Source organism: Azolla caroliniana, unplaced genomic scaffold (assembly GCF_043228905.1).
Source record: "Azolla caroliniana isolate FFs.n. ecotype wild unplaced genomic scaffold, voAzoCaro1.0.p SCAF_17, whole genome shotgun sequence".
Lineage (NCBI taxonomy): Eukaryota > Viridiplantae > Streptophyta > Polypodiopsida > Salviniales > Salviniaceae > Azolla > Azolla caroliniana.
Window position 1 is genome coordinate 11,449,964 of NW_028230452.1, and position 17,222 is coordinate 11,467,185.

Sequence of the window (17,222 nt, forward strand, 5' to 3'; positions counted from 1 at the left end):
GATTTTGGAAATTGTTGGTTTTTCATGGCTGTAAAAATTATCAGAGACCTCGGATAAAACTGAACTCTAAAACATTACTTCATCTATTTGTTACTAATTTTCTTAAAGGCAAAATCATGCATATGAGGTAAACCGTGATCACATATATTGGCAGCTTCAAGTTATAATATAGTGAAACATTCGATAAACATTCACCTACTCTTTCCATATTCATAATTTTGACGGGTAGAATTCTGATATCTAGCAAGAGTGCTTGATAGGATGTTTGTTTAATCTTGAAGATGTTAATAACAAACTATTTTTGTATGCCCTTGAGGGAGTTGGTGATGAACTATTTTGAGGATGGTTGCATTTGTTCTTGAAATAGCTGATTGCTCAAACATTTATAGATGATTCATTATGTTCTTAAAAATCCACAAGCGACCATGTAACCAACCAATTTGGCTTGGCATCATGATTGCAAATTAATGTGCATGATCAGGATGGAGGCTATGTGATGAAAATTAAAAGACAATAAGCTGATCTTGAATGTCATGATTGAATATTGGCACAAGTTAATGTTTGGGTCACTTAGGTTACATGTTCAATGTTGATGTCTTACCCTTTTAAAGTTTGAGATGGATCTTAGTTACAATCTTGGATATTGAAAGTCTTTGATTGTTTAGGAGTTTATTCAAAAGAAAATGATCAACAATGATTTCTCATATTACCAATGCTAACTTTCACATAAAGCATACTCTTATGGAAGGCATCAAGACCAAGCATGGCTTGAGTTTCATGGAGTCATATATGTAACCCAAAGTTGTTAGGGAATGCAATCTTATTAAATTTGGATGCTCTTATGGTAGAGTGAAAATTTAGCGTGTCAAATGGTATTTGTCTAATCACTCAAGCTTCGGCGGAGACTAATGTTTTGTGGAAAAGATTGATCTACTACAATAAAGCAATGATTGAAGTCACATGGTTGTATTTGTATGTTGTCAATATTATTTAAATGTTAAGAATTTGTTATGGTTCACAGTTAAGTGCTCTCTTGGTCAATTGGCAACTGTTGATGAGCAAGGAACATAATAAATCTTATGTCTTTCAAAAAATTTGGTTTGTCGTAAATTCAATTGTGTTCCAAAGCATTGGTTGGTTTGTATATTCGTAGACTGCTATTTAACTGCCATGTACGAAGATTAATCAACTTTAGCTTAAATTATGCATATCCACAATTTTATTCAACTTCAAGTAAATTAAACAATATGCAACTCTTGGAGATATTCAAGATCTTAAGAGAATTCATCCTTTACAAACAAAACACACTTTAGTTATGTGTAAATATGTGAAGGATGTTATTCTTACCATTCATGGAGACCCTAAATCTCTTACTAAGGTGATTAATCTAGTTATAGAATGTGATAATCATTTATTGGAGTAGTGTATTATGCATCATCAATAGTCATGCCCTAGATCAAAGTAGACATGCCTTGACGGTGACAACACCATGTTCAATCTTCGCATTTGCATCGAAATCTAGTTTGATGTATGACCATACTCCAAGGGAGATCATATCAATATGCCATGAAGGATCTTTGCCGACAATTAACTGATGTTGTTGATCAAACTATTAATGTTTGCAATGTCCTAATCTAGGCCACATAATGGTAAATTCTCCATCCAAACCAAAACATCAAGTAAAAACCATGTGCACATGATAATCTTGTTTGTAGTTCATCAATTAGTTCTAATAATCCCAGTAAGCTTATTAGCTTGATCCACGATGATAATTTGAAAGTTCTTGAGTTATTTACAAAATGTGTTAAATAAGTAATTTCCACTAGAACAGGAACCCTTTCATTACAAAATCCAAGATATGTAGAACAAGTTCCTAGTTCCATTTCATTGAATAGAGTTAGCAAAGTTTTTGTGCTAAATTAAAAACCAAATCCTTGGTATTAGATTCCTTGTGAATTGATTTTTCAATAGATATACTCCCATATGAAGTAGATTGCAAAGATGTTTAATGGAAGTTGGGAAATGTTCAAAATCAATGATTACAACTCACCTTTTTCGCTGACAAAGGTGAATGAGACAAGAAAAATATGAGAGAGCGTCCAAGTATTAGACGCTAGTCTAGAGTTTAGAGTCTAATACTTTTACACCAACGAAGGAGAAACGGACAAGAATATTTGAAAGAGAATCCACGTATTAGACTCTAGTATTGTGTATCTATTCTGCAAAGATATGACTTGAGCTATTTGATAGGACCATTGATAAAGTTTATAGTTGACATTGCAAAGAGACTTTGGTAAGACAATATGCATATTCAAATGAATTTGAAGGGTAAGATTGGGTTTTCTATAAAGTTTTGTCCAGGAACTAAGATGGTCAAACTTTGTGATTTGAAATATTTACAAGATGATATTGCATCGTACAAAGGCTTAGGGGATTAATATATAGCCCCAACATAAGATACAACGTAAGGAAATATCATTATGAAGAGCATAAAAAGTACTTGTTAAAGATTGATTCTCTTTTCAAATGAGAATATATATGTTTGGATTAACTCAACTTTCTTCCAATCAGTTTGTATGTTCTCACATTACCAAAAGGTTTTCACCTTCTCCTGCCTCTATTGTTTTTCTCAATATAAAATATTTATTCCACATTCTACTTGCCCTCATGCCTGTCCACATCTTCTCATTTCTAAAATGCCAACACCAAGCTTTACTATTTCTAAAATGTCACTATACCAAGCTTCTCTCCCTAGTACTCATAGCCATTAAGCCCCTCTTTACCCACACATTTGATGCGCGAACACAGATTATACCATATGTGCAAAGAATATATATGACATTTGTTGGTATTCATGCAAACTCTGATGAGAACCTTGATGGCCAAACCAACATATACAATGTTGCTTGCTGTCTTTATGACCATTCTTTACGTAATTGCTCTTGTGCATGCCCTTGTCTACATGAACATATAACATAAAGAGGAGGCCTTAGATAGGTAGTCTGCACATTAGACATTGGAAAACAAGCAGATTTGTCACAAATCCAAACGGAAAGCTGCCTCCATATGCAAATATATGCTAACATACAGCTCCCGAACTCCCTTAACGAAAAGTCTGTAATGCCCATGAATATTATATTAGACAGACATGGCCGATTTCCAGAGATAGAAATGGCCAAGAAGTTTAGGAATTTCTGTCAGATATAGGTCAACAATTTCACTTTACAATTATCTGTTTTCAGCTAATCTCAATTATTATTGGTTTACTCAATGGGGATCCTTGTTTCAGCTGTGCAAACTACTATGGCAATAAGCTGTTTCCTGCCTATATCTACAGAAACCAGAAGCTGAAAGATAAGCTCAAGTCACAGGATCTCACATAATGCCACCTACATTCCACAATTTAAAATTAGTTGTGCCCTCTCAAGTATATGTTAAGCAATAGTCGGAATAAGAGAACAGAACATACCATTTCATAGGAATATAAATCATTTCGCCTGCTGTAAGTTTGCACTCAAAGTATGGTGCATTCTGTAAATCAGGCCATTTTCTCAAGGCATCCGGGGCATCAATATCCACCTGCGACAAATATACAAGATTCTCATTAAAACTCTCTCAAGTTCATTTTTACAGTCTGCAAAAATAAAAATCTACCTCTGATGTGTTGCGCAAATATAAATTGGTCTTAAAGGGATAGAGCTTTGTGCTCTCTGATGGCGAGTATAGACGTATGTACTTTGATCCCCACACCTGCATTCACAGGGGATGCCAAAACTCTCTTAATCTCCCTCTCCTGTATTAAGATCAATATCATGATCTTTATGCATTCTACATCTTTTATTTTTGATTCGGTGTGGGTAACCTAAAGCCAACCATATTCTAAGGATGATTTGACTCATACACCAATTTTAGCCTCTGGTAAATGATAATATAGCTTTCTTCCTGTCTCTAAAAAGGGGGCAGATCATAATTAACTGTCTAAAATATAACTACCAAGAATTAATAATTTCAAACTACCTATTAAGAGTTATTAGTATATGAAACACCATGTTACTATGTGTAAAAACATTTATATGCAGATAGTAAGCAATAGTAGTATAAAATTGTAGTGCCATCATCCATAGTTACAAGCACACGTAGAACTTATCTACACTATCTGCTGCAAATTTTATATTACAGTCAAAAGTAAGTTTTCTTTACATGAAAAAGACAAACAGTCAGGTAGGAAATGGCCACATTGCATAAAACGTTTTCCATGGGTAAGAACCAGATTGATGGTTATGTGTATTATTATGATCTGGTGTTCAGCTCAAACCTCAAAAGACTTGCAGCCTAGTGGTGACCTCTCCAACAATTATCCTCTACCTTCTCAAATTCACAGAGATGGATATTCAGAGTCAATATATCAGGCTGCAAAACTCAAAACCTCGAAAATCCTGTTCTGGTAAGGAAAAACTACTGACTAATACTTCTGTGTTTCTGAATAAAAAACAATTTCTTGTTTATTTAAATATGCTTGGTCTATGGGGACTTCCAAAATTCCTGAAAAATGAGATAGGAGACGTGACTGGTCCTCTTTTTGGATAATTCAATGGCTTTTTCAAATTGATAATGAACAGTCTGAAAACTCAGAAAATGGTGATGCTAGTTTTATTTGAACTATGCATTTCAAATCCAAGTTCAATCACCATGCTTACACTCATATTTGCTAGAGTGGCTAAACCTGTTAACATGCGAGAAACATAGATTCTCATGCTTAAAGTCAAACTTTGCCAAGGATTTTGAGAAAGTCAAGAATGCCCTTTCTCATGGCGGCAAAAATTTAGGGGATTTACTTACTCTATGGAGACCTTGACATTTTGTTCTTTTGGCGGATACCACCTTTCCTCATTATAGGAGATATACTTATGAACTGTAGGAAGATAATTGAAGCTAGAAATATATAGTAAATTTTTAATGCCATATGGAGCTCCAGAATAATCTATAATTATCTCCGACCAACATTTCTTGAAGATCTTGCAACCCATTAAACTCTGTACAGTCTCCTACACTTCAGCAAAGAGAGTCAATGGTTATAGAACTAATGAATTCGTCATCACTTTCATTAGCTGGGATGAACAATCTATATAAAACATATTTGGTTGTTTTCTAAACTTGGATGTAATCTTAGACAAATACTCAAAAATTTGAAGTACGCGAGAACATTAATATGGTCATTATATGTTTCATTTCTAAGAACTAATTTCTAAACAACATTAATAGGTTTGTGCCAGAACATTTTCATTACTTTGGGGACCAGTGATTATCTTAATGTATGCATACTGGTAACAAACTATAGAGACAGTTGTCCATATGCACATGATGAAATCCTTCAGTAATGTCGCAAAGAATAGAGCTTGAGGAAATTGATACGTCTCCTTTTGGGATGCCCTTAGAAATTGTCATGAGATATGTTTCTTCAGTATATGCTTCATATTGAGTTAGAAGAAAACTTGAAAAACAGAAAACTTGATTAAAAGATTATTCAGTTTGTGGCCACCTAAACCATATATTTTATCACATGAATGTGACAGCACAACTTTTGATTAAAGCTTATGAAAGCATCTCAACCTATCTGAAGCATTGATTAAGTAGGTAGTGTTTAATGCAACAATTTGAGATAATGCAATGCTCTTAGTTTATATGAAATTGATTATCTTGTGGATTGATATGACTCATATGATCTCGACAAAAAGCTTGTGTCGAGCTCCCACATAAATCTTGAGATGAATAATGCTTTTGTGGAGATTTTGACTAAGAGCCTCTGAAATAGCATGCATGCTATGAAGATACATTATTGAATTGTTGTTTGTTGTTTGTTGTTTATGTAAATTCTACATAACACCTTACAGAGCATTGATTGCTTGCAGCAAATTCCAGCAAGTTCTCATGGTTGTTCTTTCTGCATGAATCAATTTGCTATCTCATTTTGTCAAATTTTGCAATTTATACACAATAAATGCTATGAAGATACATTTTTTAATTGTTGTTTGTTGTTTTACATTCTCCATAACAGCTTATAGGGCATTGATTGCTTGCACCAAATTCCAGCAAGTTCTCATGGTTGTTCTTTTTGCATGAATCAATTCACAGCAAAATTAGCAATGATTTACCTGCTCTAAATGGATGCTTAATATTTTCATGGCTCTTTCAAGTAAACAAAATTACCTGAGCTAATATGTTGTGATATGGGTCTCGATGCAAAGGTGTGATAGTTCCATGAGGACCAAGCCAAATATTCCTTTGATAGATTCCACCACTTAATTTAGCATATTCAGGGTCCCTGTAAAATCTCTCTCTCTCTCTCTCTCTCTCTCTCTCTCTCTCTCTCTCTCTCTCTCTCTCTCTCTCTCTCTCTCATTTGACCTCCAAAGATGATAATATAATCTATCTATCTATCTATCTATCTATCTATCTCTCAAATTATATCACCATCACCTAGGCCCCATCTCATAGATCGCAAATTATATCTTGTGGACATTAAGAAAGATATATATATCATGAAGTTATGACGTCTACAAGTGGATTCTTGACCAAGTCACTCAAAAGGGATTACAATGGGGTAGGTAATAGCATGTTTCATGAAAGTAGGCCATGACCATTTGGACCACAGCATCACTACCCATGTCATCGACAAAGAAAGGATATTATCACCCAGCATTGAAGGTGCTAGGAGTAGCTCACGTTTCAGATTTTTCAAAGACGAACCTGTCAGTCTATCTAGGTTTGGAGCTTTAAGTTCTTCGATATTTAGATTCTTTAGTATCATATGCTTAGTTGGTATTTATTTGGTTTGTCTAAAAGACACAAAAAACATTGTAAGATATAATCTCTTGTTTGGTTTATATGCCATTGTAACCTCTTAAAAGACATTAAAATGGCTTTCTTTCTCTTTCTCTCTCTTTTGTAGATTTTAGCTTTTGCCACGGTTTTAGAATTTCATTCATGCTATGTCTTAAGGTTTTATGTGCTGCATGTTTAGGTTTTCATTCCTGCCACGTTCTTAGAGTTTCATGTCTTTTGATTTTACGATTTCAAACCCATTTCATGTTTAGGGTTTCTTGTTTGTTCCGTTTTTAGACTTCCCTTGTCCTATGTTCCTTTGGGAGGGAGAAGAGGATTTTTGCTACTTTGCTTTACAATGCTCTTCATCTCTAATGCACAAGTTGTTGGGAATAAAGGGCCATCGTGCCTTTTATTAGTGCACGAGTGTGAACGCACTCGTAGCACATTTTTTACTTGTATATACATTATCTTTGTACCCAAGACAACGTGCATCTCTCTCTTTCTCTCTCCCTTTATCTCTCACTCAAACTCTCTCCTTCTCTGGTTGACCTAAACCCTAATCCTCGTGCTGCCCTTCAAACTGGTATCAAAGCAAGGTTTAGGGTTTTTTGCAGAGCAGATCACGTTTTTCTGCATAACAGGTCCTTTTTTCTACAGAGCAGGTTTGGTCCTCCATTTGGGCTAAGAAATCATGACTAGCAACAATGACAATAGCCACCTTATGCACATCAAGAAGCTTGAGGGTGCACATAACTTTGCGGTATGGAAAAAGCAGTGCTACAATATCCTGTTGCAGAAGAAGCATGCAAAGCCTATTAAAGTCAAAGGGGTAGACCAAGATGATTGGCAAGAGTTGAACGAGTTTGCACGCTCGACTATTGAGTTGTCAATTTCTGATGTCTTGTTATTTAATATTGAAGGTTTGGACTCTGCCTACAGATATAGACTAAGATGATTGGCAAGAGTTGAATGAGCTTGCATGCTCGACTATTGAGTTGTCAATTTTTTATGCCTTGCTATTTAATATTGAAGGTTTGGACTCTGCCTATTCTATATGGACTAGACTAGAGGAACTGTATGCCCAGAAAACGGCAGCTAGCAAAGTTTATTGGCTTGAGAAACTTATGGATTTGCACATGACAGAGGGCACACCCATGTCCACTCACCTGAGTGAGTTCAATTCCATTTTCAGCCAGCTGGTTGCCTTGAAATTCATCATTGATGATGAGTTTAAGGCCACGTTTTTACTTTGCAGCTTGCCAGAAAGTTGGGATACTTTCAGGACTGCTATGAGCAATTCAAATGCGATGCTTCTTTATGCCAATGTAGAGAGTTCTCTACTCATGGAAGAGATGAGTCGGCAAAACAATGCATCCAATAAGTCCTCTAGTGCGCTGCATACGAGGGGTAGGTCACAACAAAGAGGCAAATCTGATAGTTATGGCCGTAGTAAATCACGTAATAAAGCTGTAGAATGCCATCACTGTGGCAAAAAGGGTCACTTTAAACGTGATTGCTTCAAATGGAAGAAAGAGAAAGGAAAGAGCAAGAAGCTAGATGATTGCATAGAAGAAAAGAGAGACATTCAACCGAGGAAAGGCAATACTAAAATTGAAGAGGTGAATGTCGTCACTCATGACAGTGATAGTGGAAATGATGTACTCTTTGTCTCTTCATGCCATAGAGAACATGCTTTACTTGCAGATACGGATGGTGACATGCACAGTTGGATACTCGATTCCGGTGCTTCTTTTCACGTCACCCCTCATCGTGAGTGGTTTCCAGATTACACAGGGGGTCGACATGGTGTTATCCATCTTGGGGACAACTATGCATGTGAAATTGCAGGTATTGGCACTGTGCAATTACAGTTTTAGCATGGTTCTGCTTTCACACTTCAGCATGTACGACATGCACCTCAGCTCGAGAAGAGCTTGATTAGCACAAGACAGCTAGATGACGATGGATTTCACACCACCTTTGGTGATGGGAAATGGAAAATTTGCAAGGGATCTAGACTTATTGCCAAGGGTAGTAAAAGTGATACTTTGTATCCTCTCCATGTATCTAGTGTGAGTGACCATGTTGTTGCCATAATCGAGCAACCAAGTGTTTCTTTGTGGCATGGCCGGTTGGGACACATGAGTGAAACTGGTATGAAAGTACTTTCTCATTTGGGTTACTTGCCATGTCTTCATTATGCTGATTTTGAACATTGTGATCATCGCATTTATGGTAAACATGTACAAACATCTCATAAAAAGTCTCTTTCGCTGAAGTCTTCCCCGCTTGAGTTAGTACATTCAGATGTATGTCAGATGCCAGGGCTATCATTAGGGGGAAAGAAATACTTAAGTCACTTTTGTCGATGATGCTACACGAAAGGTATGGGTTTACCCTATTCTATTCATAGCAAGGATGAAGTGCTCGACAAGTCTCAAACATTCTTGGCATTAGTTGAGAATCAAATTGATAAGACACTTAAGTGTCTTTGTTCTGACAATGGTGGGGAATATGGGTCCAAGGCTTTTCAAGCATTTTGTGACAGCAAAGGGATAAAGAGGGAATTCACTGCCCCTTATAATCCACCCCAAAATGAAGTTGCAGAGCGTATGAATCAGACTATTCAAGATAAGATCCGTACTATGCTATCTCGTGTTGTGTTACCCCATGGTTTTTGGACAGAGGCTGTTATGACAGCTGTTCACTTGATTAATCGGTCACCTACCAGGTCTTTGGGAGGGGAATACCCCAAGAAGCATGGTCGGGCAAGCCACCTTCATATGCTCACTTGAGAGTGTTTGGCTGTGAGGCTTTTGTGCACATTCGTAAAGAAGAACACAACAAACTTGAGCCAAAATCCTGCAAATGTATTTTCCTAGGATACGGTGACGAGGGTGAAATGGAGTATAGATTGTGGGATCCCGAGAAAAGAAAAATAGTATGCAGCAATGATGTTATCTACCGGGAAAATCGCATGCATAAACAACCCGAAAAGACTGAGGAAGTACGTAGGGTTGTATTCCGAGGAGAAATACTTTTTAGACAGAAAAATGTGCCCGCTGTACAGCAGGTGTTTACCTGCAAATGCAGAAAATGAGGTTGGAAACGATCAGCCAGCCTTTGCCAATAATGATGAGCCACCAAATGTGCAGGAATGGCTAGAACAGCAAGCTGTTAATGCTGATTTGCAGGCTGAAATGCCTGGACAGCAAGTTGAAAATGATGATTTGCAGGCTCACCAGCTACCAAACAATGAGCATAGGGTTAGGAGATCGTCTAGAGTTACTAGACAGCCTGACAGATTTGTTTCTGATGCAAACAGGGTGGCTGATTATGTCATGGTGACTGATTGTGGCGAATCGTCTTGCTTCAAGGAAGCAATGGACAGACAGGACAATAAGAAATTGTATAAAGCCATGTTGTCAGAGATGGAATCTCTTGAGAAAAATGACACTTGGGATTTGATGCAGTTGCCTAAAGGGCAGAAAACACTTCCATGCAAATGGGTTTATAAAATGAAGGTCATTTCTGATTCCTCGCCAAAGTACAAAGCAAGATTGGTTGCAAAAGGATACAAACAGGAATATGGAGTTGATTTTGATGAGAACTTCTCTCCTGTAGTTAAGATGACTACATTAAGAACCATTTTGGGCCTAGTTGAAGTTGAAGATATGGAGCTCATACAGACGGATGTGAAGACTGCCTTTTCACATAGCGATCTGCATGAAGACATATATATGCAGCAGCCTGAAGGTTTTGTGGCTAAAGGCAAAGAGAAGATGGTTTGTAAGCTCAAAAAGAGTTTGTATGGGTTGAAACAAGCACCAAGAGAATGGTATCATAAATTTGATACATTTATGCAGTCTCAAGGTTTTCACAGAAGTCAAGTGGACCACTGCTTGTGCACCAAGAAGGCAGGAGATGGCAGCCTGATTATCTTGGTTTTGTATGTTGATGATATGTTGATTGCTGGTAAGGATGTTCATGCCTTGAATTCATTGAAGCAAAGCCTTCATGGCAGCTTTGATATGAAGGATCTTGGTGATGCAAATCACATCCTTGGCATGCGAATACTCCGAAACCGGTCGAAAGGGGTACTCTTTCTATCTCACCAGGAGTATATCTCTAAGGTTTTGCGGCGTTTCAATATAGCGGGGGAGAAAACAATTGGGGTTCCATTGCCTCCATACTCGAAACTCAGTGCAGAAGACAGCCCTACATCTGATGATGAGAAGGCTGAAATGGCTAAGGTTCCATATGCTTCAGCCGTTGGCAGTTTGATATATGCAATGGTTGCTACACGCCCTGATATTGCTTTTGCAGTGGGAGTGGTTAGTAGGTACATGGCAAATCCCGCCAAAAAGCATTGGGAAGCGGTGAAAGGCATTATGAGATACCTCATTGGAAAGCAAAAGGCATCTGTCGTCTCGTTGGTTTTACGGATGCGGACAATGCTGGTCACGCGGACTGCAGAAAGTCTACTTCTGGGTATGTGTTTACTTTCACAGGAGGAGCGGTCTCTTGGATCTCCAAACTACAGAAGTGTGTTGCATTGTCTACTACAGAGGCAGAGTATGTTGCTGCCACTGAGGCATGCAAGGAGGCTTTATGGCTTTCATATCTAGTGAGAGTCTTGGCATTACAGAGTTACCTATTCTTCATTGTGACAGTCAGAGTGCTATCAAGCTAGCTCGGAATCCAGACGAAGCACATACATGTGAAGTATCACTTCATCAGAGATGTACTTGACAGCAAGAACATTGAGCTTGTCAAAGTACATACAAATAATAATCCTGCAGATCTTCTCACAAAGGATCTTCCAGCTGAGGGATTTGCTCATTGCCGACAGATGATGGGAGTTGGATGGATGTATGTAGTTCAGCTTTGTACATACTTGGACTTAGCTGACTTTTTTCTTTCTTTTTTCCTCACGGCACATTGCCTTTAGGTGGGAGGTTGTTGGGAATAATGGGCCATCGTGCCTTTTATTAGTGCACAAGTGTGAACGAACTCGTAGCACATTTTTGACTTGTATATACATAATATCTAAAAACCAAAAAAGTGGTACACTCTTTGTACCCAAGACAATGTGCATCTCTCTCTCTCTCTCTCTCTCTCTCTCTCTCTCCCCCCCTTTGTCTCTCACTCATATTCTCTCCCTCTCTGGTTAACCTAAACCCTAATCCTCGTGATGCCCTTCACAAGTCCCCTATCAAAATCATGACAAGCCTCAAGGGGGGATAGATGTTTTAAAAACACTGAGGAAACACTTACTGATTTGATTAAGCGGAGCTCTAATACAGTGACTAATGCAAAAACATCAAATCCCTGTCCTCAAAAAAGACAACAATTAAATTCAAGCTCAGATTGAACCAATGAAGGCAAAGATAGTGGACAACAAAAAGGAAGAACTTAACCCAACCTAACGAACACCAAAGAGGAGTTGAAATAAAGGTGGAAGTGAGCCACTACAGAGGAGGTAAAGCGAGACGTCACCCTAGCAAGAAAAAAGTGTAGTCAAGATCTTAGGAAACATCAAAGAGAACTAAAGACAGGTATAGCCACAATAGTCAAAGGAGAGGTAAAAAAGAAATTGAAGCCAAAGAGTCCGTTCGGTGGATGTAGCTAAGAAACAAGTACAATGACAAGGAATCCCAACTCATACATAATATATTTGAAGAGCAGATGAGGTGTTCAAGACTGCTCAACATACAAGTCACAGGTGTCTCCATGCAACCCTGGAGAAAGAAGGAATGACATCGGAACACGGTAGTTGCCTCCCTCCACAAGCAAGTCATACTACAGGATTTGGATGGCCCCCTATCTTCCTGGACGAATATGCAAATAGACCACAAAAAATAATGTATGCCAAGGATCCTCCAAACATCACAGTTTGGAATGGCAACAGTATTACTTTGGAAAGAATTGCCGCCTCAAATAATTATACATAGGCATTTGAAGCATGCAAGGAAATGAAGCAATAGAACAGGGAGAAGGATCGTGGTACATGAGTGATGAAATGGTTCCAGAACAATGGATTCAACATCAAGAGATTGCCACTCTTCCGATTCCCTACACCTCTCCTGATTTGATGTGGCATGGTGAGCATAGCCATAAACTGATCCTGTTAAGTTAGGTTCATAAGTTCTGCTACTAGGTTCTGGATAGGCGTATGCAGAAGTTTCCTCTGCTGACAGATTCTCTTCTGTATGAGGTAGTCCATGAAAGCAGTTGAAGTACATTCTCCCCTGTTGTCCAATATGAGGGTTTTCAACTTGTCACCAGACTGATGCGCTACCTTGACCAGTCAGTTTTGGAAGACTGAGAAGGCCTGATCCTTTGATCGGATTAAGCAGGCACGTTCTTTCAGGTTTGCATCGTTGATGACAGATATGAAGAACAGTGGTCCCCGTAGAGACCGATGTGACATAGGGTCACAAATGTCTAAGTGAACTAGCCCAATCTGCACTCTATCATAGTGGAGGTTATGCAGATTTCAGGTTTGTTTACCATACTGGCAGTTGTCACAGAATTTAAAATTATTGGAATAAGTCTCGGCATATAACCAAGTCTCAGCGTATAGTGCTTCATTCCAGACTGTAGCATATGGGCAAGCAAGGCCATGCCCCAATGAAAGCATTGGCAGCTTGGCTATTGATTACCGATGTATGAATACAAGCTTCAGCTAGAGGATAAAGTTTGAGTCTGTGGTCCTCTCCCTATGAATAGACTCCCCTTAGAAATGTCTTTGGCATAATCCAAAAAGGTTACCTTATACCTATCGCAGGTTAGCATACTGACTGGGGTCAGACTCCAGGTTACATCAAGTACATGTCACACCCGCAGGGTGATGGTGATGGTGATGGTGCTGCCATGGATCAGACTAACATTTGGCTGCTCCGGGTTCTCTGGCACTCCTGTATCGCCTAATCGGGCGCATGCAGTTGTAGAGTAGCTTCTGAAAAGTTCCTTCTACAGTGTCACATAGAATGTGGCCCCCGAACCGAGTAGCCACAAGTGCAAGTCTTCAGTACTGAAGAATACTTCCTTTGATATCTTGTTTTCCAACTAAAGCACATCAGAAAGACTTGTGCTTTGCAGTATGTGTAGTAGGTTTCTTGTTTTCTAGGTGGAGTCAGATTGGCCAGTGTTTCCAGTTCTTTTTGTTGCTTCTATTCTTCTGGTTAGCCCTCAGACAGTCAATTAACCTGTGTCCTGATGCTTTGCAGTGGGTAGAGTAGGATTCCGGATCTGGTTCTAGAGAGTGCTCTCACTGCTTGGACCTATTCCAAGATTGTAACCTGCCCCTATGCCCATACCCTTATTCAGGTTATCTGATTCCACATCGTGTGCTTTAGCCAGATTTGGGTTTCTGGATTGCATTGCCTGATGCCTCACATCTTTGGTGATGATGGCACTGGTTGTCGTTTCTAATGTTTTGGTGTCAGTGTTCGCTTGTGTTGTGCAAGAGATCTCCCAAGGTGATGGCAAAATGGATAAAAGTGTCAGGGAGTCCACATCTTCATGAAAGCTGATATCTTGACTTGAGAGCTCAGTATTGTGCTTGTGCTGTGAGGGTTGAGAGAGAGAATACAAGAAGATGAATAAATCCACAGGATGTATTCTTGCATTAGCCTCAAAAGGATGTGAATAAGCCTTTAAATACGTAAATGGACATGGTTATTAGGGTTTACACAGTAGTGTGTTTAAGGACATATAGTATGGAGTTTACCACATTCAAGCTTCCTTCACTTGAAAGCACCAAAACACCAAAATATACTTATCTAAGGACATATTTCAAAAATTGAAAGTTGTAAATAAAACTAAAACTACCACAGTAGCCATTTCAGTGCAAAAATGCAATACATATTTATTATAATAGTTTTTTAAATATTAGAAACTTCGATTCCAATGCTGATATATCTAAAAACTACAAAACCATTGGACCTTATGGAATGTTTGCAAAGAAAACTATGTAAAGTGATAAGACTGATAAACTCTAGTTCCGCTTATTTTATAAAACATGCATAATTCACCCTAAACTGAGAAACATCATGAAGATAGCACATAAGAAAGGACTCTCACTCTTACAGAATCCCATCAGCCAAAGCTGGAAAGTCACTTAAAAGTTGTTGCTGTGCCAAGTATGCCTTAAGGGGAGAGCTCCTATCTTCAAAATCCCTCAAAAAGATGTTTACAAAGTCTTCAAGTAATACTACGAAACAATAATATAACCTTATGAAGTTTCAGACAGGGGAATAAAGCAGCATGAAAAATTGAATGCAAAACATACTAGGATGTTGAGGCATGAAAAGCTCTTCTTTTGGAATGGGTTCCCTACTTTTGTAGAGATCACGAAAATCAGCCCATCTTCTTTCCTTCTGATTCCATCGTGAAAGTTCCACATGAACCGTGCTTTGGCCAAATTTTTCTACTAGAGTATCCAATGTCCAATTTCTTGCACTCCAATTTTCCATAGAGTCCTCAATCACGACTGGCATTTGTGGCTGTGACAAATTTTAATATTCAAAATATCATTACAAAAGTCATTGATGAGAATATCAATTATTAGAGATTCTACATTCATGCACTATAACCTCTTGCAAAATCGTATGAAATAATGAATCCACATTTTAATGCAAAATCGTTACTCCTTAAATACTATTCCCAAGTGTATAAATGGCAAACTACTAAGGTTAATATTTCTCTATTAATTACTAGGGTACCACAAAGTCAAGGAGACAGACCGAGCATTAATAGTCTAGAAGGGTGAAGTTTTTCAAATTTAGAAATTCTTTTGCCAAGGTTTGAACCAAGCCCTCACATTATGAATGTAATCCCATGTTATGAACTATCTCTAGGGAGCACGATCAAGAGCTCACAAGCTTGGGTCTTACCAAAAGAGTTGGTCAGCCTAGATATTTCAAAGTAAAGGATCATGATGTGATCTAGTGTGACAATTAACAGCTAAGTGGAACCGTCTGGAAGAAAGGGAAGGAGTAGTGCTATTCGTGGAACTTTCTTATGATGGAGAAGAGGAGGTTTGCGGACGTGGAGGAACACTTTCAGTGTTTACAAATTGCATTGGTGTAGACATCTAAAGAGCACAAGCATTCATTTCGTTTACATAGAAGGTTACAAGAACGTTACCAACCTTCAAAAGAGATGGAAGCTTCAGCAGATAACTTCTAGCAAGTGACCCAGTTACTTGAATTTATTGCAATCATTGTGAAGATTGCAAAATAAAGTTGTAATGGGAAAAGGGTTCAAAATCAAAATCAACATAAACAAAAACTAGGAGGTCATCCAACATATTCCTGATCATATCTACTCAAACATCCTGAGTAGAAAACTCAGCATCCGAGCTTCTATACATGAACTTTTTCTAGTAAATAAGTTAAAACATTGAGATGCAGTAATTGTTATATCAAAATTTTCAAACAAAGGGAACAAGGCATGACATACATGAACCCCCTGAATCCAATCAAACATAGTAACAAGATTTCCTATGAAAGTAAAAAACACAAATAAATTCAAAAATGATGGCATCTACCAGCATCTTCGTGACAGCCTATAGTATGCAGGAGAAAACATATTTCTTGATGGAGTAGGTTCCAAGGGGGATACATGAGAAAATACGATATCGAGAGATATTATGCAATTGAAAATGTAACACTTGTGTGGGAAATTAATTTGTATTTCCTGTTAGCGTCGTTAGGCATGTAGATTGAACTACGAAATGAACAATTGACTGTAAATCTATAACTGAGAAAGTATCTGCAGAAAGGAAACTCCACGAATATTCAAATATATCAATATTAGCTAATATATTCGGTTTTCTTGGCTTCGAGTCCTAGAGCTTACATCAAACCAGTCGCGCTTGAAATCGTGCAGAGAGGGACAGCGGACGCGAGGAATCGAGGAAGCCACAGGACTAGCGGTTGTTGACGGAGATACTGGCGGGGGCGGAGACGGAGACGGAGACGGAGACGGAGATACAGGCCATATGCGACGGAGGAAGCTTCCTCTCCTGCCGTTGAGTACAAAACGCACCATATCCTCCCTCCCTCCTTCGCTCGCTCGTTCCTTCGGAGGATACACAGACAGAGAAGAAGAAGACTTCGGAAGAAGAAGGGGGGGGGGGGGGGGGGGGGGCGACAGCGACGGAAATTTTGGAGAGAGACAAAGCAAAGCGTTGGATAGCCGTCAAGGGGTCAGAGCTTCGTAACAAATGACAATATATTATTCATTTGAACACAATTGTGTCACTGAATTGTATCGTGTTGACAAGATATATGTATGTCACTCAGCCCACAAAGGGTTTTATGATGTAGTATTTCGTTCTCTTGAACATCGAAGTATAGTGTTGGATAAAGTTCCCGTGTTCTTTGATA

At 38.4% G+C, this 17,222-nt stretch overlaps 1 protein-coding gene across 1 annotated transcript; it reads right to left on the minus strand.

Annotated features, from left to right (window-relative positions):
• Positions 1-3,103: 3,103 nt before the first annotated feature.
• Positions 3,104-16,899, minus strand: LOC147853118 (uncharacterized). The gene is made up of 7 exons (XM_087333624.1): positions 16,693-16,899; positions 15,122-15,335; positions 14,920-15,043; positions 6,208-6,322; positions 3,655-3,750; positions 3,470-3,579; positions 3,104-3,389 (listed from the first exon to the last, which is right to left on the minus strand). Exons 1-7 carry the CDS (start codon positions 16,882-16,884, stop codon positions 3,332-3,334), a joined length of 909 nt encoding a protein of 302 aa, XP_087189750.1. The 5' UTR covers positions 16,885-16,899; the 3' UTR covers positions 3,104-3,331.
• Positions 16,900-17,222: the final 323 nt, after the last annotated feature.

Bases quoted from the DNA above. Each gene is read 5' to 3' on its own strand.
- LOC147853118 (XM_087333624.1), bottom strand. From the start codon at position 16,884: ATGGTGCGTTTTGTACTCAACGGCAGGAGAGGAAGCTTCCTCCGTCGC. The intron at 15,336-16,692 runs GTAAGCTCTAGG...AATTTGTCACAG, and splicing joins TCAAGCGCGACTGGTTTGAT to CCACAAATGCCAGTCGTGAT. The intron at 6,323-14,919 runs GTAAGAGTGAGA...GAGATTTTACAG, and splicing joins GCTTTGGCTGATGGGATTCT to GGACCCTGAATATGCTAAAT.